General features: G+C 47.3%; 6 protein-coding genes across 8 annotated transcripts; 2 read left to right on the top strand and 4 right to left on the bottom strand.

The window, feature by feature from the left end:
* Window positions 1-738: 738 nt before the first annotated feature.
* On the bottom strand, window positions 739-4134 carry LOC138912214 (activated Cdc42 kinase-like). The gene is made up of 3 exons (XM_070212097.1): window positions 3979-4134; window positions 997-2313; window positions 739-930 (listed from the first exon to the last, which is right to left on the bottom strand). Exons 1-3 carry the CDS (start codon window positions 4132-4134, stop codon window positions 739-741), a joined length of 1665 nt encoding a protein of 554 aa, XP_070068198.1.
* Ack-like (activated Cdc42 kinase-like) lies at window positions 2440-10894 on the bottom strand. The gene is made up of 7 exons (XM_070212509.1): window positions 10645-10894; window positions 9067-9136; window positions 8594-8993; window positions 7452-8534; window positions 6675-7393; window positions 6028-6250; window positions 2440-5823 (listed from the first exon to the last, which is right to left on the bottom strand). Exons 1-7 carry the CDS (start codon window positions 10646-10648, stop codon window positions 4168-4170), a joined length of 4155 nt encoding a protein of 1384 aa, XP_070068610.1. The 5' UTR covers window positions 10649-10894; the 3' UTR covers window positions 2440-4167.
* A 949-nt stretch (window positions 10895-11843) lies between these two features.
* Window positions 11844-17672, bottom strand: TppII (Tripeptidyl-peptidase II). 2 transcript variants are annotated; one of them, XM_070213664.1, is made up of 13 exons: window positions 17316-17672; window positions 16712-17048; window positions 16098-16647; window positions 15988-16041; window positions 15301-15855; window positions 14706-14827; window positions 14493-14649; window positions 14223-14428; window positions 14003-14166; window positions 13834-13945; window positions 12778-13773; window positions 12388-12715; window positions 11844-12328 (listed from the first exon to the last, which is right to left on the bottom strand). In XM_070213664.1, the coding sequence occupies exons 1-13, from the start codon at window positions 17484-17486 to the stop codon at window positions 11956-11958; spliced, it is 4125 nt and encodes a 1374-aa protein (XP_070069765.1). In that variant the 5' UTR covers window positions 17487-17672; the 3' UTR covers window positions 11844-11955. The 2 variants fall into 2 exon arrangements, with proteins under 2 accessions (XP_070069765.1, XP_017001777.3); XM_017146288.3 differs by lacking the exon at window positions 15988-16041 and having other exon boundaries at window positions 17316-17671.
* A 677-nt stretch (window positions 17673-18349) lies between these two features.
* ND-MWFE (NADH dehydrogenase (ubiquinone) MWFE subunit) lies at window positions 18350-19993 on the top strand. 2 transcript variants are annotated; one of them, XM_070213665.1, is made up of 3 exons: window positions 18350-18567; window positions 18744-18830; window positions 19566-19993. In XM_070213665.1, exons 1-3 carry the CDS (start codon window positions 18469-18471, stop codon window positions 19770-19772), a joined length of 393 nt encoding a protein of 130 aa, XP_070069766.1. In that variant the 5' UTR covers window positions 18350-18468; the 3' UTR covers window positions 19773-19993. The 2 variants fall into 2 exon arrangements, with proteins under 2 accessions (XP_070069766.1, XP_070069767.1); XM_070213666.1 differs by lacking the exon at window positions 19566-19993 and adding an exon at window positions 19390-19487 and having other exon boundaries at window positions 18357-18567.
* Window positions 19994-20044: 51 nt separating this feature from the next.
* On the top strand, window positions 20045-23420 carry Nrk (Neurospecific receptor kinase). Its single transcript, XM_017146289.3, has 4 exons — window positions 20045-20520; window positions 21188-21467; window positions 21530-21772; window positions 21836-23420. The coding sequence occupies exons 1-4, from the start codon at window positions 20143-20145 to the stop codon at window positions 23113-23115; spliced, it is 2181 nt and encodes a 726-aa protein (XP_017001778.3). The 5' UTR covers window positions 20045-20142; the 3' UTR covers window positions 23116-23420.
* A 970-nt stretch (window positions 23421-24390) lies between these two features.
* Window positions 24391-24792, bottom strand: LOC108060531 (rRNA 2'-O-methyltransferase fibrillarin-like). The gene has a single exon (XM_017146250.2). It carries the CDS (start codon window positions 24790-24792, stop codon window positions 24391-24393), a length of 402 nt encoding a protein of 133 aa, XP_017001739.2.
* Between the last annotated feature and the right edge of the window lie 150 nt (window positions 24793-24942).

The raw sequence follows: 24942 nt of genomic DNA, 5'->3' as shown, positions 1-24942 counted from the left end.
GACAATTTCTTTTAAAGAAGAAAGGGCCATAATTTTGTGATTAAATCTGCATGAATTTTATTTTAACATTGATTTGTTAAAAGTGTTCCACTTTTTGTTCTCAAAAGAAAGCACAAAAAAACTTGCAAATTCATAAAAGTTATTCATTCATTTATTCAATTCGAAATGTATTAGAAAAACATTCAATTTATTTCACATAGAATTGAAATAAGCAAATCAGAAATTTCATTGCTTACTATGATAAAACAAAATTGGAATTCACGCAGGGCTCTAATGTCTATTCCTTTTACAAAATCAAAATTTTGATAATAAAATAAACTAACCAAGTTTTATTTAAATTTCAATTGCAAATAACGCGTTTATAGGCAATACTCTAAAAATTAAGGGATTTCTTACCTTGTATTTAAGAAACTTCACCCAAAAAACATCCATACACAAGGTTGTATATAAAATGTTTTTAATTTATTGAAAACTTCTACATATGTAGGTGTATAAATGTGTATTTTGATGCTTGTAACTTGCATGCAGACCAAGCATGCGTGAATAAGTACATGCTGAGATTCGATCGATCCGAATGAAGGAAGCCAATGGCGAGCAGTGATTACGTTAGTTTCCAGTTACTTAAATCTATCCAATGCTTAGCTTACAAATTAGAAACGATAGTTATGAGGTTAAGGCAACGGCGGTCGTTTAAAACAGATCTGGGCGATCGAAAAGTAGGGGGCCTTAGAGGAGTATTTAAAGTTTAAGGCCATTCAGTTTGTGGGCCGTGGTGTGCAAATCCCATTCGTGCTGCTGCAGAGCCTCGAAGGAGGCCTCCAGGCTGAGATTGGCTTCGCTGACCAGGTTCTGCAGCTTGATGAGCTTGATGGACTTGTGAACGTCCCAATTGATGAACTCCAGGGCTCCCAGGCAGCGATTGGGCGTACTCTGTGGAATAAGCATAATTAGAAATTTAATCATATATATATCATATCATAAGCTAATAGAACTCACATCCTTGCCAAGAACCTTCACCATAATGCGCACTTCATCCGAGTCCACGCCCCGTTCGCAACCCTTGGGCTTCTTGTCGGAGAACTCCAGCAGATCCTCGCAGCTCACCGAATTCGAGTCCGCCAGTCGAGCCGCAGTGGCTGCAAAGTACTCGGCCTCAGTTTGCGGCTTGGCAGAGGCTCCTCCAGGGTGACTGCTACTCGAACTCGTTTCGGCCAAGGAGTTTCGATTCATGGCCATATTGACGGAGGCTCGAACCTTCTTGAACAGTGCATTCCCAGCCAGCTCATTGTCCGCCGTGGAGAAGCGACGATTCACCTCCGGAGCAGCCTCTGCCGGCGGCTGTCCATCCTGCTGGCTGGCCTCCGACTCCAAGGCGCTGCAACTGCTGCCCGGAGTGGCCGTCTTTCGGCTGCTCTCGATGTCCAGGTTGCGCAGCTCGTCGTCGTCGTTCACATACAAGCCGGAGATCTGCGTGGCCTCGAACTCGGCGTCCTTGCCCTTGTTGTAGTGCTCCTTCTGAATGGAAAAGTTGTAGAAGCCATCGGTTACGTCCGGCGACTGCAGGATACCCTCCTTGCTGGAATCTGCCTCCAGGATGGACTCAAACTGGAGGGAGGCAGTGTCCGTAAGACCGGCGGCATCGGCAGGAGCCAACTTCTCCAGGTTCTGGTAGGTGTGCGATGCTTCACTGCCCACCGCCGGCATGTTCTCGTACTCCCGATCCGAGGGACGCGATGGACGTCGCATGCTATTCGGCCGGACCGCGGCCACCACTTCGATGGCTCGCGCTCTCTGCTGTTGGCTGGAGGAGGAGGAGAGCTCCGGAGACTTTCCAGCTTCATCCCCAAAGTCCGTCAGCTTGCTGAGGGTGCGCTGCAGTCCGTTGGCCGGGATAATCAGCGGATACTTGCGCACATGGCGCTTGGTGCTGGTCTTCACCTGCTTCTTGCCCTCGCGGGGAGGCAGGGGAATGGGATTCGGTGATTCGGGTTCGGGTTCGGGAAGCTGCGCCTCGGGAAACTTGTAGCTGCCGTGGGTCATGTAGCTGGGACTCTCGCAGGTCTCCAGCGAATTGGAGTTCTCGTCGTTGGGACGACTCAAGCCGGCAGCCAGCTCCGCCTTTCGCACCCGCTGGGCGGCTCCTCGGGTGGGCAAGGTCATCGGGCGCTGCGACTGGTGGAGGCTCTGCAAGTCGAACTCGTCGGTGTCCAGGTGGCGGAGCAGGGTGGAGGCCGGACTGGGTCCGATGTCCAGCAGGGCCTTGCGCTCGATCAGGCTGTTGTAGGCCTCCAGTCCCTCCTTCCCAATGAGCGACTGCGGGTGCGGGGTGGGAATAAAATGAATGGAAATGAAATTGTACAAAATGATAAGGCTGGTATAAGAAATCATAATAACTAAAGCAGTGCAAGGAACTAATATTTATAGTAAATTGAATTAAAATTCAGAATTAGTTTTTCTTTATTGAATCCCTTTAAATATGCACAACATTTTCTTTTTTTTTGATTACCAATTAACTTGTTCGGTTCTTAGAATTCAAACTCTTCCTTTTTCAAATATCTGTTGCTTTAGTTAAACGTAGTTTAGTTTAGTTTAGTTTTGGGGTTTCTTGTATAATACTCGAGTAAATTTTGGTTTTCATTTAGTTTAATGTTCTCTGGGTTGAAACGCTTCAAACGCATAGTTTAGAATATCATGTTCCGTAATGCTTACATTACCGCATACGCCTCTATAAATGTATACATATAATTAGGTTGATTTAGATTTAAGTAGGTGTATATATAATCTGTATATCATACTTTCAATTTGAGTTTATCCATAAATGCATAGAATGCGAAAATCTTTTAGTAAGTATAATCCATATAATATATTCTTAGTGAGGTTATCAAAAATGTTCGACACTCTGCAGCCGTCGGCAATTCAATTAAAGTTAAATTTTAGTTTTAGTTTTAGTTTGCTTTTGCTTTTGGTTTCGTTTTGGTTAGGTAGGCCAATACTTGACTTGTCAATCTCCAATCTTAAAGATACTTTAGGGTTCGACACTCTAGTTAAAGTGAGCTTAAATGCTTCTCTTGGTTTCGGTATCGTTTAACTCGTTTGGTTTTGGTTTTGGTTTCGCTTTAGCTTTGGTTTTTATATAAAATGCAAGCGTCAGGATATGGCACATAATCCGTACGGGATCCTTGCTCCGACGAATGTCTTTTGATGTGGACAAGTTCTGAGGATTGTCAACAGTTTTGTGTGGGTGACTGTCTGTCGTCTGTCTGGTTGTTTTTGGTGTCTGTGTGTGACTTATGAATTACCGCAGTGGCAACTGGTAATACCCTGTCTAGTTGGAGTCCCCATCGGTAAGTGTGAGTGTTTGTGTTTGTCGTGTGCCTTGAAATACTGTTTCCGACAACCAAGCTCTTGTTGGGTTTATTTCTAAAAAATTCTTGAACATTTTTCATTCCGTTTGGAAGCCATTATATTTGTTATATGTTTTAGTGAAAAGTTGAAGAAAAGTTTTGTCTATTGACTTTAGGCTACTGAATAGAGATTTAGTTTTATGTTTGAGAGATGCGTATTAAATTTGAATCGATGGATTTAATGATATAGTCAGCTGTTAATGAAGATGATGCAATGGTTTGGAAGGTGTGCAGCCGAACTGCACAGCATTATTATCTGTTCTGAGAGGTCTTCGGTGTTTTCCTATAAGGCACACTCTCAACTCGCTTCATAAAAATTCAAATCCAAAAAATATATGTAATCTATTCGCTGTAAATACTTCTACAATTTACTCTTTGACGCCAACACTCAACGCTTCCCTCCACTTCCTCACTTCCTCACACACAGACAGTCCATTGGTGACCACCACTTTCCACATTCCATCTCCCACGATCGCCTCTAGTCGGACATCACATTGCCAAACAGTAAATTGAGAACGTATTTCAGCATTTTCCTTAGTTATGGAGCCGGGCTGGGCGGAATTCGCGGCGCCACGAACTCGCGACGGAACTGGAACTCATCGCCACTCTCGGTGCTGGACGAGGAGGAGCTGTCACTGGATCTCCTGGCTGCCACTGCTGCTCCTCCTGCAACCGTTGCGGTGGTCAGCTGCTGCTGCTGCTGCTGCTGTTGCACCTGCCTCCAGTGCATCTCGTGCTGCTTCACCGCCGATGCGTGTATATTCTACGGCCAGTGGAACTCCGTGGGTCGCTGGGGCTTCGCCAGCAGGCAGCCCGCCGAAAGCTGTCGCTGCTTGAGTTCCTCCGGCGAACTTCCCACAAAGTTGGTGGACGTGGGACTCTTTCCCGTCAGCCGGCTAATGTCGAACTCGTGCAGGGCAGCTCCTCCGCTCATGGGTCGCTGTATGGAGGAGGCTCCTGTTCCTGTCCTATAGGTGGCCTGCACTGCCGACGAGGCGGCCGAAGAGGATCCCGATCCGGAACCGGGCAACTCTGCTCCGTTCAAAAGATAACTGGGCTTTTGACTCGCATAGCTGGCATGAGCCATGTTGTAGTTGTTGCCTGGACCGCGTCCCCCGAAATCGTAAATGCGCTCGTCGTATTGGAACTGCTCGTAGCCACCGCCGCCCATTATGGCAGCTCCTCCTCCTCTGTGGAAGCTGCGCCGCTGCCCACCGATATTGTAGTGCGGTGCCGACTTGATGCTCGAATTGGAGCCGTAGATTTGGCGAGGCGAGATGATGGCCTCGCGTTCGTCGTGGCAGGCGGACTGCACCTGGCGGTTCATTCGGCGACGTCTCCCCAACGAGGCATTCGAGCTGTTTGCCACTCTGGACCGGATGTCGCACTCGGAGCGGGCCAAACTGGGCTTGCTGGGCTCTTCGCCGCTGGAGGAACTCGAGTCCAAGGTCATGGGATTGTAGCTCAGCCGCCTCAAGGTGCGGGCTCTAATCGAACGTGGTTTATACGAGGCGGAGCGACGCGGCAAGGGCGGCTGATGCTCCAGCCTCACCTGCCGCTGCACTATGCCTCTTTCCCGCTGCGGCGGCTCAGAGAGAACCGGGGAAATGGGATGGAAGCTCTCGTTAAAGGATGTCGAACGCTGGCGGTAGCCCTTAGATCCCATAAAAACAGAGCCACTGCTGGCATTCAAACCCGCTCCCGACTTAATGGGCGAGGCACTGGCCAGCATCTGTTTGGTGGCCCCGTTTCCAAAACGCTCGTAGCCCAGCTCGTAGCCCCCGGACATGACCACTGGTGGGGCGCTGAACAGCGGCTCGCCCTTGAGCGGAAAATGGAAGCTCTCCTGCGGACTGTAGCTGGACTTTTGGCTGCTGCGGCGCGACAGCGAGATGTTCGTGTCCCGCGAGGCGAATCCCGTGTCCGGGGTGCTCGAGCGCTTGTCCTCCATGGGCTTGGGATCCACAGCAGGAACGGCGGCGCTCAGCTGCGCCTGGTTGTGCATGTACTGCAGGTGCTTGTCCAGATGGCTGGTGGCCGCATTGAAGTCGAACATGGTCTGCACCCCGTTGCTGTAGCTGTAGACCGCCGACTTGAGGCTGCCGGTGGCACTGCTGATGCCGTCGTCCAGACAAACGGGCAGCTGGTCGTTGAGGATCGTGTCGTTCGAGTCGCTCTTGTCCAGCTCCGTGTACGTGTGCATGAAGTCCAGGTTGAGCGCCTTGAGCGTGTTCTCAATGTCCATGATGTTGTCGTCGATGCTCTTCGGCTGCTGATCCTCCGCCCGCTCACGTTCGAGGTTCAGCGGCCTGCTGAGGATCTCGCGCGACTTTTGGAACAGGAAGTCGGAGCTCTCCTTGTCGAAGATGGGCACACGCAGATCGGTGCTGTTCTTGATCTCGCTGAGCGACCGGAAACGCTGCTCGGTTCGATGGAGGAGCAAAACGAGAGAAAACAACCAAAACAAAAGGCCAAACGCAAATGCAAACGCAAAAGGGGAAATGAAAGGGCAACGATGTTGGTGAAGGAGAAAGAGCAGAGTGTAGAAAAAACTCAAGGATTAGAATCTAATGGCGTAGCGCTACTGAGAGAATAAAACGATCTGACCCCTCTATTTGCTCACCTGAATATCCGGAATGCTCTGCAGCTCCTCGGTAAAGTTCTTTTTCTTGGAAAAAGGCGATGCGTTGCCATGTGTGGGAGTGTGGGCGGAACCACTGGCTCCTCCTAGAACACTGGACTTGTCGCTCCCACCATTACTGCTCAGGTGCGGAAACCTGAAGCTGAACTTGCGCTTGGGACTGTGGATGGCGGGTGTCTGATCAGATACCAGATCAATCATCGATCTTAAAGAGAAAGTGGTTTAAGTTAGCATCTAGTCTACAGCAGGGTTCGCAATTTGTCACACATGTTAAAAACATGAAAAATTGTATTTTACAGTGTGAGCAAAGTTGTTGACATGTGTGTCAAATGCAAAAGTGTAAAATGTGAAAAATAATTGTTAACACACACAGCCGACTTGTGTTTTTAACACAACATGCTATTAACACGCCGTGTTTTTTACAAAATGTGTTTTTAACACAATGTGTTTTTGGCATGTATGTGTTATTAATGTTTCTAACATATGTAGGATACAATTTTTAACACACATGTCAATAACTTTTTTTGAACTTAGCACTTTGACATTTAACATGTTTATAACACAAGTTATTTACAGTGTGTGTTATTTTCCGAACCCTGGCTTACAGATACTCAAGACTTCCAACTCACCTGGCACTAATCTCGTTGGCTAACTCGATGGCATGCTTGAGGATCTTCTCGTCCTTCACTGAAATGGGCTTCACCGTGCCCGACGACTTCTTTTTCGAGAGCGTGGGCAGCAGACCATGGCCATGCTTGTTGCCATTGGTGTCGCCACTCTTTTGGCCCAGCTTGACAGACAGTTCCGCGAACTCGTTCTTGCTATTCACATGATCGAATCCCGGCGACTTGGGTTGGCTACCCGAGGCCCCGCTTATCGATCCGAACATTGAGTTGATCTCGTCCAGCAGCGATGGCCCGAAGTCCAGCTTGTCGGCCGCCATCTCATCGTCCGATATCTCGTGGTATTCGTGGGGATCATCCACAATGCTCCGGGAGCTCGGCCGCCAACCGGCCTCATGGATACTCTTGCCATCCAGGCCGTAGTTGTTGTTCTGCAGGCCAAACTCCAGCTCATCGTCGCCTCGGTTGAGGAAGAACGGATTGGTTGAACCGCTGGCAAAGTCGAAGGAGCTCTGGCCGTTGGTGGATATCAGCTTGGGCGTGTGTTCGGCGGATGGAATGAATGTGGGATTCATGGAGGTGCTGCCGGCGCCCTCGGGGAAATAGCCACTGGCCGTTTGGAGCGAGTCGGGACTGGTGGGCGTCGGCGGCAGGAGGAGTGGCGTCTGCTCAATGTCTTCCGAGGGCTTGTAGGGCGTCACTATCTGCTTGGGAACGTGATTGTACTGAGGATATATACTAATAGATTAGTAAAAAGCCAGCAAATTAATGAAAATAACTCACGTTCTGCGAACTTCCCAGGAAGGCGATGTCGCCGAAGGTGGCTCCGTCAATTCCCACGTGACCGGTGTGCTTAAAGTCGTTCTGCGGTTTCGAAATCATCTCGGTGCGCAGCTTGCGCTTGCTGATCCTGTGGTCGCTCACCCGGCTAAAGGAGTCGCGGCTGGAGCTGGGCAGACCTTCGAGGAAGGCCACCGTGTTGGAGGGGTTGAAGTATCCCGTTTTGCCGGTGCTCAGCACTCCCTTCCAGAAGGGAGTGCCCGTGTTGCGGTCCAGAACGCTTATAATATCGCCCTGGCGATAGAGGAGATGGTCCTTCTTGGGCTCCGCACAATTCACCACAGCTTTTAGCTGCTCCGGCTTCATATCGGGCAGTTGGTCGTAGATCTCACCGAAGCGCGGTCGCTTGGCAGCATCGTCCTGCCAGCACTTCATCATCAAAGTGTAATACTCGCTGGGACAGCAGTCGGGCTGCTCCAGGCGCTGGTAGTTGGGTGCGTCGATAGCCTCCAGGATCTGCAGGCCGGTCAGCGCCGCCCAGGGCTGGAAGCCGTAGGAGAACATCTCCCAGAGGCAGACCCCAAAGGCCCACACATCGGAGGCGTTCGTAAAGCGCAGATAGTTGATGCACTCGGGCGCACACCACGCAATCGGCAGCTTTAGATTCACATTGAAGTTGGTCTTGTAATAATCCTTGCCCACGCCCAGCGCTCGCGACAATCCAAAGTCGGAGATCTTGACCTTGTCCTTGCTGAACACCAGGATATTCCGTGCCGCCAGGTCCCGGTGGATGAGGCGCTTCTGCTCCAGGTAACGCATCCCGTTGCAGATCTGCAGGGCGAACTCACAGAGCGTGGGGATGGTCAGGAAGCTGACGCGCAGCCCCGAATCCTTGAGGCACTCGAGCAGCGAGCGCAGATGGGCCAGCTCGGTGACCAGCATGAGCGAGTCCGTGGCCAGGACGACGCCATACAGCCGCACGATGTTCTCGTGCTCGATGGAATGCATAATGGCCGCTTCCTTGAGGAATTCCATTGGATTCGACTGCATGCGCTCCCGGCACAGGCATTTAATGGCCACTTGGATCTGCAAAGGATGGAAAATAAGTACTTTTGGAACTGGAAAACACCCTTATTCCGACTCACCCTCTCGCTGCCATTGGACCAGACGCCCTGCTGCACGATCCCGAACTCCCCGGTGCCCAGCTGCTTGTTTACGCTAATCGAGTCCGCCGGAATGATGTGCTTGTTGTTGGGCACCTTGCCCGGCGAACTGGCCCCGTTCTTGGCGGCCAGCGTGGAGCAGGCGGAGGCGCCACCGCCGTCGAGCGCCACTTGACCCCCGCCGCCGGATGCCTCCTCCCGCTTCACCATCGTGCCGGGCGCCTGCAGCAGTCGCTTGATCTTGCTGAGGTAGCTGTGCGGGAAGTGCTTCTCGTAGAACTTGCGCAGCCTCCGGATTTCCGGGCGCGAGAGCCCGATGAAGCGCAAATCCTCGTCCGCCGCATACTTGAACTGGGCCGCATTCGATATTTTCAATTCGTTTCTGCGGGGGAGCAAATAGAGAATGGGGGATTAGTTCCGATGGGGGAGCTGCTTCCGCTTTTTGGGTCACTCACTTGACGGCATTGTAGTACTGCTGCAGCTCGGACTCAGTGAGGAATTCGTATAAATCAATTTGTGGATACTCTGGAAGCGGAGAGTGTACAAAAATAAACACATTAAGATCTTGGGTATATATAATATAGATACTATATAAGCGACCGCACAAGAACAAATCTCGGGGGCCCTTATCTTTGATGTGGAGATCGAAAAGGGGGGAATACCCTAGGCAATAAATAACTTCTTTAACGATCGATCCGCCAACGCAGATGTTTTTTGTTGTTGTTGTTTTTTCAATATGATAAAATAAAACACACATCTCTTGCATACCCAAAAAGTTCCGCTCCTCCACCTCTCAAACACACACACACAAGAACGCTGGAGGACGTGAGCACATTGACACAGAATTCCGATTGCCTGGTTTTATACCCCTTATTCGTGGACCAAAAAGGGTATATTGTTGTATTGTAAAGGTAAGCAAGAGGAATAAGATCAGGTAGATCCAGATTTTACATATAATCATCAAATGATCTCAGCTTTGTGATCGTAGGGATCTCGGGAATTAAAAGAACTTAAATAAGTATGCACCGAAATTATCATGAAGGTAATATCTTCCAATTAAATTCTAACCAGAAACCTCTTCACATGTATTCTAAAAGTCTTATTGAAAAAATTCAAAAATATCCGTAATTTTAAAAAATCTTTAACTAATATTTAACATTTGATTGCGTTTTATATTTGGAAGCTCTTTAAGATAGGCAAGCTATTATAATAAAAATAGGATTTTTTTGTTTTATCTTTTTAGATAGAACAAGTTTTAAGTTAGATTGACATTTCTAGGGAAAATATTTAGGACTACTTTTTAGAAGATGTCAGTGAGAAGAGGGTATCTGCTATCCTAAGTACATCTTTTGGAGCGGAATAAGATTAAAATTAAAGTACATTTTAAGGGAACTGAAGTCATTAGCCTTATAGCATTAGTTAGTTAGTTCACTTTAAGTCAATATTTGGGACAACCATTTCAAAAAAGGTCAGTGAGAAGAGGGTATCTGGTAGTCGGGTCACCGGACCACTGTGTTCTTTCTTGATGTCGCTGCACCCGCATTTGTCATCCGACTGCAAGGGGCCATTGTTTGTCCTCTCCGGAGTTGACACAGTGGGTGGGGTGGGGGTGGGGTGCGAAGGGGGAGGGACTGGTAAAGAGGAGATCCGGGGTGCGAGTTGAGCAACAAATGCATGTTCACAGATTCCGGAGCTGATAGTCCCGGGAATAACTGGCGATTACTGAGTCACGACCCTCGGGAGCCCCTTCTATTTTCCGGCTCCGCCCCGTTTCTTCACCTGATCCCGATTCCGGTCGCACTTTCCCGCAGGACTTCGCTTGTCCTTGAATATGCAAAATAAAATCGATCGGCCAATACATACACGCACACACACAACCGCAAACGCAGCGGAAGCCCGACTACGCAGCAGGAAAAAGGCGTTTCGAAGCCGATTTCCTTTCAATTTTCACCTGCCAGCAGCGAGTTCATCTTATTCGCCCCACAATAAGATTGTTTTCCAGTTTTTAGCTGCTCTTTTTCTGTCAAACTTACCCATTTTACACTCGCGTGTGCGTCTGCATTGTTTTTTGTTTTTTTGCTGCAATTAGTATGACCGTCGCGCGGAGTCGGCTCAAATAGACGAATCACCCTGTTGGCCTTTTTGGTTCGAGTTTTTTGCCGCAAATATGGCGCACCCTGTGGGCCTGTGTGTTTTGTTCAAGTTTTTGGCGCAAAAGTTGAACTGATTTAAATTTGAATAAGGCAAATGGATGCAAAAGAAATTTTTTGTTTATTCCAACGATCGCAGACATCGGTGTTTTTGATGTTTAAAAAAAAAAATCAATAACATCGATGTTTTGAAGAAAAAATTATTTATTTTGATTTTAATAAATTAATAAATAAGTAGAATAAAATAGAGTCTTGAAAAAAAGGAACATTAAAATTGAAACAAAATTAGTTAAGAAAATAGCTGCTACTCTTTGACTTTAAACTTAAAAGTCTAAAATAATAGTTACTTCATGACTTATAAATAAAAGGTGGTGAATAACGATTCATCAATGACTTAAAGTAAAACTTATAACAGTTACTGCCCTGGTTAAGACCGATTTTAAAAAATTAAATTTTCTTCATGTTAAAATTGAATTTGGCATATAAATCGATGTCTAGTAACCATATTCAATTTAAACAATCCTCAATGTTCTTTAATTTTTAACCAAAATATAAAAGCTTTAAATTATTTTTATATTTTGTATTCATTGATAAGTGCAGTGAGTAAGAAGTGAATTCCTCGATTTTAACGTCCGGTCAATGCCTTTTCTACACTCTTCTGTCGTTCCATCGGCTTGAATAAATACATATTGGATCGAATCTGGTTGGATATTCATCGATTCCTTTGGCCTGGCGGGTCTTCTTTCCACTCTGCACATCATCGGAGGCCTTGGCATCGTAGAGGATTTTCCCAATAACAACAGGAACGTGATCCCAAAGATCAGGAACTTCCATGCGAGCATAAAGCTAACTAAAAGATTATTTGCACGGACAATTTCAAAGAGACCAAATTATTCTTATCTATAAAGAAATTGAGTCATTCATATACATACTTTTAATGGAGTGAATTTGTTAGTGTTTTGCAACAGATTTTTTGAGAAATGGTTTTTTAGCAATCGGAGCTTCATTTATTAATTACCATTCCACCATTCTATGATGGACTTTAAATGACTTTGTATATTAAACATAAAATAGTGCTCATATTTCTCATTTCAATTAATAGCATTTATTCATAAACATATGGATTATTTTAGTTATAAAAAACAATGATCGCATCGAGGCGTGAATATTGTGGCGTCTACTGCTGAACGGTGCTCAGAACAAGCGGAAGCTGCTGGGGAAGGCGGTGACCATCATGCGGTTGATAACAGTCTGGATGTGCTCGTGACCCAGGGCGCCGTTGATGGCGGCCAGCTCCTCGAAGTGATCGCGGGTGCGCTTCTCCTCGATCAGCTTCACCACGTACTTGTACATGCGGCCGTAGTGGGCGTGGGCGTAGGCGTGCCACAGGGCGAACTGAATGGCCTTGGAGTCGTTGGCGTCCACGAACTTGATAATCTCCGTATACAGATCGTTGATCTCGGCCAGACGATCCTTGATGCTGTCATCCAACACGGCCAGCTTGGCCAGGGCAATGCCCTTCTTGCTCAGCGCCTCGATGAGATTGTTCTTCTGCTTGTCCATGTTGCTAAAGGAAAGAACAGAGTTAATTTTGGCACTAATAACTAATCTGATTTTCCAGCATACGTTTTGATTTTGGCTGCATCGGCACGAGTATCATTCTTCAACCCATAGTACGATAGCAGTGCCTCGGTATCGGTCTCCTGGATCACCTTGTCGGCTAGACTAACAATGCGTTCCAAGGCGCTACGTAGTTTCTTTTGGTCCTCCTTCTGCTTATCGGAACCCTCGCCTGCTTCCGGGGGAGATGTCTTCTGGGCGTTGGCGAAGGTCAGCGGCAATTGCGTCTTCAACTGGTTGGACTCGATGTTCTGGATGAGCAGCAGGTTGGCCTGTAGGTGCTTGGGATGGGCAGCCACCACCTCGTTGTAGATCTTCTCTGCCATCTCCAGCTCTGTAAGAAGATGACGAATTTAAGTAGCCATAAAAAAGGATAGTATATTATCAGATATCTACCACACTTGGCGATGTGCGAGCACTGGAAGTCGCGCAAGCTTTCGGCATAATCATCGGCATTGGTCTTGCCCTTTTTGGGCGAGGCTGGGCTGGCAGTGCTGTCCACCGGCGGATCGCTCTGGACCGTGATTCCATCACCAGCCGCGGGATTGGTCACCGAGGTGGCCGCCTGTGGAGTTGCAGTAGCCTTCGGTTTGGCCGCACTGGCCGTCGAGGCGGCGGCTGCTGCTGCTGTAGAACCAGCAGCGCTGGAGCCGTTGCTCGAGCCATTCGTGTGCGCCTTCTTCTCGGCCGGATTGAGGATGTAGTTGAAGGGATGCAGGGCAACGCGCCGAGCGGCCTCGTCTTGTGGAAACACGAGGTTGCCGCTCAGCCAGGCGCACTGGGCAGGCAGATTGGCCTTGTTGAGACGTTCCTGGGTAATGGGGGCGATGTACAGCACCCGGGTGGATCCCCTAAGCAGAGCTGTGACGAACTTGCGGCCGCCCACGATGCATTGGTTGTAGTTCTCGTAGAAGTCGAGGGTGAGCGCGTTGGTCAGCTTGAAGGCGGCCACCAGATTGGCCTCCGAGATCTTTTCCAGCAGTTCGCGCTTCTCGTGACGCACCTGCAAGCGAACTGTGTAGTCGCCCTTCTCGAGCTTCGTGAAGAAAGTCTGCGAGTGGGCATCGCCGGTGGCCACCAGGGCCTTGTTCGCATCGTACAGCATCCACATCTGGGACTCGAACTCCGCCTCGTACAGCAGGTCGTTGAAGATCGGTGCGTAGAGGGCCACCTCGGCGGGCTTGGCCACATTCAAGTTGAAGACCAGCAGGTTCTGGTACACCTGCCGTCCGTCTGGGATGACATCCCGGGTGGCACTCAGTGGCGAGATCTTGGCTTCGCTGGGTTTCAGAACCACTGCGGCGTTCTTCAACTGCAGCAGCGGCTGCACATCCTCCGAGACCAGGGCCTCGATCTCCAGCTTGTGAATGCCCCTGCCCGCGTGCATGACATCTGTAGGATATACGTTTTGTTAGTTTAGTAAAGGTAATGCAACTTGTATTAAAAACTTACAGGCATTGGGATTGTGGGCTTCCACGCCGCGGAACAGCAGGCTATACTTTAGGTGACTCTGGCCGTAGTTCGACCAATACTTGGCAATACACAACTCCAGAATCTTGCCAGACTGGAAATAATAAATTAGTAACAAGATTCACAGAGAGGAGAAATTCGATTTACCCACCTTAACCTTGAAAGTCATGGTGGATTCGTTTTCAGAGCCGACAGCTACAATCTTCATGGTCTCGAGTTTGCGGCAGGATTGCTTGGGAAGCAGTTGGTTTGTATGCACGAAAAACTTGCCAATGTCCTTGCCACGATTGGGATCGGTGATGCGCATGCGCAGCTCTTTAAAAGGGAGAAATAAATATTTTTTTAGACATTTTTCAAGGGCAAACACTCACCCGCCCAAGTAGCGTGTTGGGGCACCAGGATGAAGTCCCGCTGAATGGTGTTTGGCTGGAACTCTACGCTATTGTCACCCTTGGAAGAGACGGGTTCAAAAACGGGCAAATTGTGTTCGGAGTCCAGAACATGGGGCTGAACCACTGTGACGGGAATCTCGAAAAGTGATCCCTTCTGCACATTGTCGGTGTCATAAGCACGAATCCTTAATTAATACGAAAAAACCTAATTAGGAAACAGTAAGGTTATGCAAGTGGGAAACTTCTTACACGGCGCTGTGCACGCCTGGCTGGAGTCCAGTGGGATCGACACGCACCACAATGCTGCGGGTGCCGTAGCTGAGATCCAGAAAAGCTCCGCACTGCACCCAGGTCTGTGAGGCAATGAGGTTCAGGCGCACATTGAAGTTGAACTTGTCCTTGGGATCTGAAAGGGACATACGCTTTAAAGCCGGAACGAAGTTTACTATAGTTCGAACTCACCCGCTTCCTTGTCGTTGAAGAAGATCGGCTCAATGTTCACGTTGAAATCGACGAATTTGCGCTGCACGCCCTGGCGCAGGTGAATTCCCTTGGCCTGATTGTTGCCCACGCGCACTGAGAACCTAAGGGATAAAAAGGGATGTTAGAATGTATTATTAATTCCCAAAAATGACTAACATAATCTATAAAATATATTGTCTTTCCTGTTTCTAAAAAGGAAATGAATATATCAGCTTATATAAGATGCATATTTCCAGGGTGATGAGCGCGACTTTTTTTTAACTTAAACTTAAAAAATTCGACTGACGCAATATTTATTTTTTACTTTTTATGTTTTGGTTCGATTGCTCAGACGTATTTTGTATTTATGGTTAAAAAATTAAAATTATCTGTCCACCGTCTAAAAAAACATTAAACCAGAATAATAAATAACCGGTAAAATTACTTTGGTATATATAAATGTTAATTTGATTTTTGCTCCCGATGAAAGATAAATAATTACACCGGTTTTTCATTGGTTCTTCCTATCCCAATCAATTATCCCCACATTCAATTTCTCTGATTTGGCAAGCTGAAACCTCTGAACAGAACCCACCTCAGCATGTTATCCTTGGACTGCCGGTGCTCCGCCAAATGCTCGAAGGCCTTCTCCACATTGAGCAAGCCATGGCCCTGGGCAAAGGGATCCACGTATCCCAGCTTGGTGGCAGTGGCGCTGATCGCCCGCTTAATACTGTACGGCGAATACTCGATGTTCTGTTGCTTCAGTCCGGAGATGAGCAGCGCCACGGCGCCAGCGACATGGGGTGCCGCCATGCTGGTGCCGTTCATCAGCTGCGACTTGCTCATCGTGAATTGCGGCACGGACGCAATGGCTCCGCCGGGAGCGCACACGGTCACGCCCTGGCCGCCATCGATGCAGGGATCTCGCGACGTCCAGGTGTACACGTTGCCCGGCAGCTTCTCTCGCATCGCATACTCGGCCTCCATCATCTGGGGCGATACGTAAGCGCCCACGCCGATCAAACTCGGCTGGCTGATGTCCGGCGGAGTGCCCACGGTGCAGAGCGCAGGGCCATGGTTGCCGGCCGAGGCCACCCACACCACGCCGTACTTGTTGACAACCTCGTTCATCAGCTCCCCAATTCGGCTGCAAGAGATTGGTGATAAAGATTAGGTCTCTTTTTATCAGATAAAAATGTGTGTTTAACTGGACGGCTGGAATGTGTCGGAGACAAGAGGACTGGAGTGTGTGAGTGATCGGATTTCGCATATCATTTACCTCGACGCACACACCTTCCTTCTTCTGCGACGCATTTCATCCGACACAGACTCACTAAAAGATATCCACAACTCTGCAATTAGCTGCTGATTAGCTGCGCACTTGCTTACCCGGTGTTCGACCAGTTGGCGTGCTCGCCGTAGCTCATGTTGATCACATCGATGCGCCGGCCCTCGCGACACAGCTCCATGACCTTGGTCATGGCCCGCACCAGAGCGGTTCCGGTCTCCATGGAGCCCAGTCGTCCATCGCCGATGGTCATCGACACAATCTTGGCATTCGGCGCCACGCCATCGACGTCGCGGGAGCTGTGATTCCCGCTGGCAATGGACGAGACATGGGTGCCGTGGGGCGAGCACATGCCCACCACCTCCAGCACGTTGCCCTCGTCGTGGACGTTCACGGATATCGAGAGGAAGTCGTCCACGTTGCGGGTCTCGTGTGTGCGCGAGTACTCCCCGATGCGCAGGGCCTGCTCCAGATCGCCCTGCTCCGTGGTGTCGATGATGGTCAGCCAGCCGTTGGCCGTTGGGAAGAGGACGCAGTCGTAGGAGGTCTTAATGTCGCCGTACACCTTCTCGTAGCTGTTGAGCATCTCCAGCTCAAAGTCCAGGTTCTCCTTGACTATCTTCTTGTCCCAGGGCAGCTTGGAGGCTTCTCCTGCAACCCAAGGGAGTTAATTTATCACTCAATTGCAATTAAAGCGAGTGATGACTGAGCTCACCTGGATTTTGTGACTCGAACTCGACAATCTTGCGACTGGCATTGGCAGTGGCCGTCTTGTGCGGCTTGTCCCAGTGCTTCAGCTTGGCCTGGGCCACGATGTTGTTCCTCACCTTCGAGGGCACCAGGTCGCTGAAGCTCTTCAGGCCCACCCGCACCGCCTTGTCGGGATCCGTGTTCAGGGACATCAACTCGGGACTCAGCTTCAGGGAATTGCCGGACAGGCCCTTCACACTGCCGCCCTCGTCCGGCGTCACCTTCTTCTTCATGTCCACATCACCGCATCCGGAGCAGTCGTAGCGCTCAATCACTTTCACGGTTTTTCCATCGCACAGGGTCTGTTAATGGAGCAAATGGAAGGAGTAGATGAAAGCAGGAAATGAAATTAGAAGGAGGAAGTAGCAGGAAAAGGTGGAGGTAGAAGGCAAGCGGAAGAGGAGGAGTAGAATAAAGCAGCAGGAAAAGGTGGAGGTAGAAGGCAAGCGGGGGAGAAGGAGTAGAATAAAGGAACCATCAATTGAAAAAAAGAACAGGATGTGTCAAGTGCAATTTTGAGGAGAAAGAAGGAGCACTAGGAGCACCGGCTACAAAAAGTGCCAACTCACCTCCAGTCCCGTTGCCCGGGGATCCACGCCGGAATCGAAGATGGCTATGGTGACGTCGCGACCGTCGTACTCCGGGTACTTCTGCAGGAAGTTCAGCACCCCCGTCTCCGCCTTGGGCACCAGGGCGCCCGTGGGAAATGACTCGACAATACCGCTGGTGGCCATGCTCATGCTCCTGCTCTCCGCTGATTTCTCGTTCTTGGTCTTCTGCTCGGTGTTGTTGTTGCGCTCGGAACTCTCTGCGAATTCCCTGGCTGTGCAATTCAATGGAGAATTCGATTGGTAGGCCGAAACTTGAGTGCAAAAAAACGGTGCAGCTGACTAGGCAAAACACCGCGTATACCGGGAAAATACCAACTCGACTTAAACGTAGTGCGGTCACTCAACTCTACACTGAAAACTTATAAATCTTTTTTTATTAAGTATTTTATTTTGAAAGGCTACTATGATAGTGAATGTTGAAAAATGGTTCCTGTTGAATTTTTAAACATCTGTTACATGCTAAAAAGTTTCAAAAATCTAAAATGATGTAAAATTTTATATTTTATTGTTGTTACCGGCTAAAATTGATAATAAGGTAAGAAAAACTGTAAACGCGTTTTCTAAATTGATTTTAAAGTTAATATTGCTTACTGGTGATACAAAAGTGTTTTAGAGTTGCCATTACCTTTATTAAAATAAGGTGACAACTCTGATTTTCAATGATTCAACAAAATTTTTAACAGCTTCGAAGCTATTAAAGTGCTGAATTTTTAAAAAGTTGATTTTCTATGGAACAGCTTATAAACAGCTGTCCAAAATTTAACAATTCAACAGTTTGGGGAATACCCAGAGCCTTTTCAAAAAACCTTTTTGTTCGTATAATACAAAAAATGCACAGTATTCTCGAATAGTTGTATTTTCCTCTACTCGAGCGTGTTAATATTATATTATTAAAAAAAATCTATTAATTAATTCGGTTACTCAAATTCAAGTAGCAGAATGAAATTCTGTCACCGTTACTTTCCTATCGGTATTGTCACATCCCTAGTTCAGTATTCTAGTTTCCAGTATATTTTTGAGGGACCTACTGTATTTTTCAACAGGGCATTTCGCGGTCACACTAGCCTGTTGTCTTTTGGAAAATATCATAACAATCTATTTCCCCGACAATATGTGGTTCGAAATCCTACCTGGCGCCGTGATCATCACCACGCTCCTGTCGGTGCCCATATACGCCATGTACGGCCTGGACAAGCTGACCATCGGCAATGTGAGTTCCAGGACCGCCTTCTGGCCGAGCAGCTCGAAATTCTTATATAACCGCAGCTGCTGGTGCACCAATCGGAATTTGTTTAACATTATTTAACGGCCTCCGGGTCGCAATGAGTTCCACTGTATAAAAAGCACTTGCCACGGGGTTTCTAATATTTTTCGTATGCTTCACAGGCGTTCCGGCGCAACATGGACGAGCGTTTCAGCCGAGTTATGTACCAGCGCGACTTTCGACTGACCAACAATCCCTACCAGATGAACGTAAGTGATATGCTACAGTCTGGCCTGATTAAAAAGTATTTTTGTAGGCCATTTCTGGCAGCTGTTGTTATCTCATAGAGCTTTTTCCAAAAATGTTTACATTTGTTTTGAGTTTGGTTTTGGTTTTTGTTAACCTGTAATTTGTAGAGGTTTTAAATATCTAATTTCTAAACATTTTTACTTAATTTTATTGTTTGAGTATCACCAATATCTTTTTATGGATTGTTTCTAGTACTATCACAATATTTTTTTTTATTATACCGGCAATAATAATATGTTTAATAATATTTTTTGTTTCCTATATAAGTTCTGTCCCAAGCATTAATCTTAAAATATCATTTTCCTAATTTAATGGATTAAATGAGCTTCTACCATTAAATGGTTTTTAAGTATATCCTCTTCATTAATCATTTCTGGTGATTTTTCTAGCAATGTTTGTCTCCTAGTTTTATCTATGCTCCCAAATTTCCATCCGTTTCCATCATCATCCATTTTTGCATGATCCTTAGAACTTAAGAATCGATATCGTCTATTCAGAATCCTCTTAATTTTCTTCCAGGGTCTTGATGCTATACCGGATGAGAAAACTAAATAAATTTAAGTAAAGTTTTCCCTTTTAAGTGCAAAAGTGAATAAAATTCGGAAGTGATAGTTGAATTGGTCGTGTTTGAGTTTTTCCTGTAGTTTTCCACAGTTTTGTTTTCCTGCCCAGGTGTAAAACCCTCTTCTTTTTAGGGACTTGAACAAATTCCCGATGAAGAGCAGAAGAAGGATGAAAAGGACCCCAACGAGGACTACGATGTGGGCGATGATCCTGCACTCTTGAAGAAGAGGCTGAAAGAGCGTAAGTTAAAGGAAAAACAGCTAAAGGAGGAGGAAAAACAGAAGGAAAAGCTCAGGGAAAAACAGCTGAAGGAAGAGGAAAAGCAGAAGAAGAACTAGTAGTAATAAAAACAAACATTTCGGCTGTGTGGCTCCCAATTCGAGTAAAGGACTCTCCGCTTTTGCCGCCATTTAACAACCCTGTGTTATCGTGACAGGAAACCACCCCTAAGGGAGAAGTACGGGTGGCGAAACATCCCGTCGTCAACTTTGTGTGGTATTCGGTGAAAAGGCGTCGTCGAGCAGTGAGCGCCCAAATAAACAAATATTTCACCGACTAATTCTTGAATTAAATCGTTAATAATATCCTAACATTCAGGAAGACAGAATATTGTAGAGTTAAACCGTAAAATGTTCGATTCCGTGGGTGCCTGTGGGAATTTCGCTTAGAAACGGTGTGCAAAACCAGGCATATACACAAAACACAACCATGGCTGCCGGGAAATGGGTGGGGGTGGCTGAGCGGGTGCTCCTGGGGGTGATGGGTGTCAAAGGGGGAGCTAGCTTGGCTGTCCTGGGGATGTGCGTGTTCTTCTTCGCCAGTGCCACGCACGCGAACTCCCTGAATGCCATCGAGGAGCCCGTCACCCGGCGCCACCACCAGCGGCATCACGAGCGGGAACGCGAGCGGGAGGAGAACGGCTACTGCGCTCCGTACAGCGGCAAGGTGTGCAAGGAGTACCTAACCGGCCAGGTGTGGTACAGCCTGGAGGATCCCACCGGCGGATGGAAGAACGAGCAGGTGACCACGGCCCTCTGGGACGAGCTAATCTCCGACCTCACGGGTCTGTGCCGCGAGGCTGCCGAGGTGAGTTTGTAAGAATGGAAACTAATTACAGTTCACGAAATAGATGAATCAGATTTTATTTATATCTTAATATAACATTTACTGTATGTTATTTAAAACACATTTTAAAATCTTGAAAAACTTTTTAACTGCTTAATCAAAAGATTTGGATATTTAAATCCTTTTATTAAGCAAGATTTTTAAATATATTTTAAATAACATACAATACATTTTGTATTAAGATTCTCTATTAGTGAATCAAGCGACATTTAAAAATATACACTATTTAAAAATGATATTTTTGTTTTAATTACCACAAAACACCTTTCTAATAGAGTATTAAATTTTATCTTAAATAATTCTTTTAAAAACTGTAAGAATTGTTATAGTTTCCACATTTTCTTAGAAAGTTCCTCCCACTATTAAACCTAAATTTCTTCAAAAAGTACACCCATTAAGTATTTATATATTTTTTAAGCTTAAAAAATTTACAAACAATGTTTTTTACCAAAAAAATTGCTTCTAATTAGAGTATTTGAAATAATCCTAAATATTTATTTGAAAAAAATTTGAAATTCAGATGAGAATTGGGAAGGAAAAACAACAAAGTATTTTGTGGAAAGTTTATCCCTCTTTAAACCCTTTATAATTTATTTATGCAAGTTAATATACTATCATTACATTACAGAAAATGCTCTGTGCCTATGCCTTCCCCAACTGCCACTTGGAGGGTGGTCGAGCTGTGAAGGCTCCCCTCTGCTTCGAGGACTGCCAGGCGACGCACCTGCAGTTCTGCTACAACGACTGGGTGCTCATCGAGGAGAAAAAGGAGCGCAACATGTTCATCAAGAGCCGCGGCCACTTCCGGTTGCCCAACTGCTCCTCCTTGCCGCACTACAACGCCTCCATGCGGCGGCCCAACTGCTCCTATATCGGACTCACCGAGCTCAAGGAGTCGGAAGTGAGCTGTGAGTACCTATTACTTGCATACAAAGAGCCTTCTTTGATTGTATTACCTATTCCCGAACAGACGACTGCCGCAATGGCAACGGGCGCTTCTACATGGGCACAGCGAACGTGTCAAAGTCGGGCATTCCCTGCCAGCGCTGGGACACTCAGTTCCCGCACAAGCATTTCCAACCGCCTCTGGTCTTCCATCAGCTCCTGGAGGGCGAGAACTACTGCCGGAATGCGGGAGGCGAGGAGCCGCATCCCTGGTGCTACACCGTGGATGAATCGGTGCGCTGGCAACACTGCGATATACCGATGTGCCGTAAGCTCAGATAATCCCCGTAATCTAATATCTCCATCTAACTTTTACTACTCTAACTTCCAGCGGATTACGTTGACCCGAATGCCGGCGATTTGAGTACGCCGATCAAGATGGAAAAGTTCTTCACGCCCTCGATGATTTTCCTGCTGGCTGGCATTGGTTTCGTGGCCATCGTGACACTGCACCTGATGATCCTGCTCGTCTACAAGCTGTCCAAGCACAAGGACTACTCCCAGCCCCCAGGAGCTGCCACTGCCACTGCCGATTGCAGTGTTTCCATGCGCGGAGGAGGAGAGTGCGGCGGGAATCTGAACACCAGTCGGGAGACCCTTGGGAACACCAACACCCTGGCCAAGTGGGGCACCATCCGCAGCACAGCCACGGTTCACAGCAATTGCGTGGCCCTGACTACGGTAACCAGTGTGCCGGATGGAAAGGGCACGAAACCCAATGCCCGCCTGGAGAAGCTGGAATACCCGCGGGGGGATATAGTCTATGTGAGATCCCTCGGGCAGGGAGCCTTCGGTCGCGTCTTCCAGGCCCGAGCTCCTGGACTCGTACCAGACCAGGAGGATCTGCTGGTGGCCGTGAAGATGCTCAAGGATGATGCCAGTGACCAGATGCAAATGGACTTTGAGCGCGAGGCCTGCCTGCTGGCCGAGTTCGATCATCCCAACATCGTTCGTCTGCTGGGCGTGTGCGCCTTGGGCAGACCCATGTGCCTGCTGTTCGAGTATATGGCGCCCGGGGATCTCAGCGAGTTCCTGCGTGCCTGCTCCCCATATGCCACCCACCAGGCGCCGACGCGGGATCGCCTGCAGCTGAATGAGCTGCACCTACTGCAGATGGCCGCCAACATTGCAGCGGGCATGTTGTATCTCTCGGAACGAAAGTTCGTGCACCGCGATTTGGCCACGAGGAATTGCCTGATCAACGAGCACATGGCGGTGAAGATCGCCGACTTTGGGCTCTCGCACAAGATCTATCTGCAGGACTACTACAAGGGCGATGAGAACGACTTCATCCCCATTCGCTGGATGCCGTTGGAGAGCATCCTGTACAACAAGTTCTCGCTGGAGTCGGATGTGTGGGCCTACGGCATCTGCCTGTGGGAGGTCTTCTCCTTCGCCCTGCAGCCGTACTTTGGGTTGACGCACGAGGAGGTGATCAAGTACATCAAGGAGGGCAACGTGCTCGGGTGTCCGGACAACACGCCGCTCTCCGTCTACGCGCTGATGCGTCGCTGCTGGAACCGCAAGCCGAGTGAGCGGCCAGGCTTCGCCGAGATCAACCACTGCATCCAGCACAGCATCGCCGAGAGCGAGTGCAAGGCAATGCTCTAAGGGATCAGCGGCGGGGCAAATGAAAGGAATCCGTGTACCACAGAACGATCGTCCGCCGTCTTCCGGGGCATCCAATAGAACCGAATAACCAGGGTGGGTGGAAGAATCGTAGATAGGAATGTCATCCTGGGAAAATTGAATCCATTGCTTCATTGGAAATTTCTCTTAAAACATTTATTATATATTTAGAGCCCTGCGTGAATCATTCAATTTTTGTTTTATAGTATGCCATAAAATTTCTGATTTGCTTAATTCAATTCAATGTGAAATAAATTGAATGTTTTTCTTATTCATTTCGAATTGAATGAATATTTTTTATGAATTTTTTGAATTTGCCAGTTTTTTTTGTGCTTTCTTTTGAGAACAAAAAGTGGGAAATTTTTAACAAATCAATGTTAACTGCTTAGAAAATAAAATTCATGCAGATTTAATCACAAAACTATGGCCCTTGCTTCTTCAAACGAAATTGACGTTTGAATTATTTTGGAATTCATGCCATTCATTCATTCAATTCAATTAAACTCAAAATTCAAATTCATTATATTCTTTTAAACTCAAAATTCGAATTAATTCATTTATATAAAACAAAAAATTCAAAATTATTCATTGAATCCATTCATGCAGGGCTCTCTTATTTATCCCTTTATCAGAGCAATGACATCCTTTAACTTCTCCTCTATTCTTATAATTCTCTAAAGATGGCACTCCTAGACTATAATTTTGAAATTCCACCCACCTTATTAAACTCTTTTTTACGCTAACATATGCAAATTGATTTGAAACATTGCACTAGGTGAGATCAGAGGGGCAACAGGATTGTGATTAAGTTTAAAGACCACTCCATATTTTTAAGAAATCGATCCAAGTCTTTCATTTGACGCTTCCTCACATAACTTTGTTTACTCCATTCACACACTATTTTGATATGAATACAACCTCTGATCTTTCACCAATCGAATAGTCTGCCACAACGAACGCATCATCAACGTCTCGTACTCATATCTAGTCTGTAGCTTAAGTTTATCTATATGCGCATATGTAGATTGCATTTTAATGGGATTAATTTTTGACTAGGCTTAAGCTCTGCCATCGCAGCACTCTGGATAAACAGAAACCAGACACCGGAGACCATCAAAACAATAAGTTATATGAGATATGGAATATTTAGAGAACTGTCTACAGCCCGAATTTCTGGGTAACTTTACATAATCTTTGTAACTAAAGCAACGTGTTGATTGTAATTTGTATAAATAAACCATCCATAACCGTATCATATCAGCAGTAGTAGTAATTGTAATAGTAATTATCGTAGTAGCAACGGTTATAGGTTGCGGGATAAGGTACAGGTAGAGGCACGGGGATAACTGCGCCGTAACCAGCATATCCTCTGTAGCCATATCCTCTGTAGCCGTATCCCCTATATCCGAATCCTCCGTAGCCGTATCCTCCTCTAAAGCCTCCACGACCTGGTCCGCCGAATCCTGGGCCCCTTCCTCCGAAACCGCCTCTTCCAAAGCCACCGCCGCGACCTCCACCGAAGCCACCTCCACGTCCTCCTCCACCGAATCCTCCAGCATGACCGCCTCCGCCATGTCCTCCTCCACCACCTCTTGCCTCGGACATCTGTGACAGGGCCACTAGAAGCATCACGCACCACAAGATCCACAATCGGGACATCTTCTCCGTTCAGAACCTTATCGATTCGTTGGTCAATCACGACTAAGTTCAGATGACTGGGAAATTCTGTTTATTGCAAACTAATTAGGACACCCCCGTTAATTGGCAATGCGAGCATGAGAGCATGTATTGAAAATCCCCGATCGAGAT

Source organism: Drosophila takahashii, chromosome 2R (assembly GCF_030179915.1).
Source record: "Drosophila takahashii strain IR98-3 E-12201 chromosome 2R, DtakHiC1v2, whole genome shotgun sequence".
NCBI classification, from domain to species: Eukaryota; Metazoa; Arthropoda; class Insecta; order Diptera; family Drosophilidae; genus Drosophila; species Drosophila takahashii.
The sequence above is the reverse complement of the archived record's forward strand: the minus strand, read 5'-3'. Positions and strand labels throughout refer to the sequence as shown.

Bases quoted from the DNA above. Each gene is read 5' to 3' on its own strand.
- ND-MWFE (XM_070213665.1), top strand. From the start codon at position 18,469: ATGTGGTTCGAAATCCTACCTGGCGCCGTGATCATCACCACGCTCCTG. The intron at 18,568-18,743 runs GTGAGTTCCAGG...TATGCTTCACAG, and splicing joins ACAAGCTGACCATCGGCAAT to GCGTTCCGGCGCAACATGGA. The intron at 18,831-19,565 runs GTAAGTGATATG...TCTTCTTTTTAG, and splicing joins ACAATCCCTACCAGATGAAC to GGACTTGAACAAATTCCCGA.
- TppII (XM_070213664.1), bottom strand. From the start codon at position 17,486: ATGAGCATGGCCACCAGCGGTATTGTCGAGTCATTTCCCACGGGCGCC. The intron at 16,648-16,711 runs GTGAGCTCAGTC...CTTGGGTTGCAG, and splicing joins GTTCGAGTCACAAAATCCAG to GAGAAGCCTCCAAGCTGCCC. The intron at 12,329-12,387 runs GTATGCTGGAAA...TCTTTCCTTTAG, and splicing joins GATGCAGCCAAAATCAAAAC to CAACATGGACAAGCAGAAGA.
- LOC108060531 (XM_017146250.2), bottom strand. From the start codon at position 24,792: ATGTCCCGATTGTGGATCTTGTGGTGCGTGATGCTTCTAGTGGCCCTG.
- Nrk (XM_017146289.3), top strand. From the start codon at position 20,143: ATGGCTGCCGGGAAATGGGTGGGGGTGGCTGAGCGGGTGCTCCTGGGG. The intron at 20,521-21,187 runs GTGAGTTTGTAA...ATTACATTACAG, and splicing joins TGTGCCGCGAGGCTGCCGAG to AAAATGCTCTGTGCCTATGC. The intron at 21,773-21,835 runs GTAAGCTCAGAT...TCTAACTTCCAG, and splicing joins CTGCGATATACCGATGTGCC to CGGATTACGTTGACCCGAAT.
- Ack-like (XM_070212509.1), bottom strand. The intron at 8,994-9,066 runs GTGAGTGACCCA...GCTCCCCCGCAG, and splicing joins CAGTACTACAATGCCGTCAA to AAACGAATTGAAAATATCGA. The intron at 6,251-6,674 runs GTGAGTTGGAAG...TTTCTCTTTAAG, and splicing joins GCCAACGAGATTAGTGCCAG to ATCGATGATTGATCTGGTAT.
- LOC138912214 (XM_070212097.1), bottom strand. From the start codon at position 4,134: ATGCACTGGAGGCAGGTGCAACAGCAGCAGCAGCAGCAGCAGCTGACC. The intron at 2,314-3,978 runs GTGGCGCCGCGA...CCGCACCCGCAG, and splicing joins TCCAGTTCCGTCGCGAGTTC to TCGCTCATTGGGAAGGAGGG. The intron at 931-996 runs GTGAGTTCTATT...CTTATTCCACAG, and splicing joins TGAAGGTTCTTGGCAAGGAT to AGTACGCCCAATCGCTGCCT.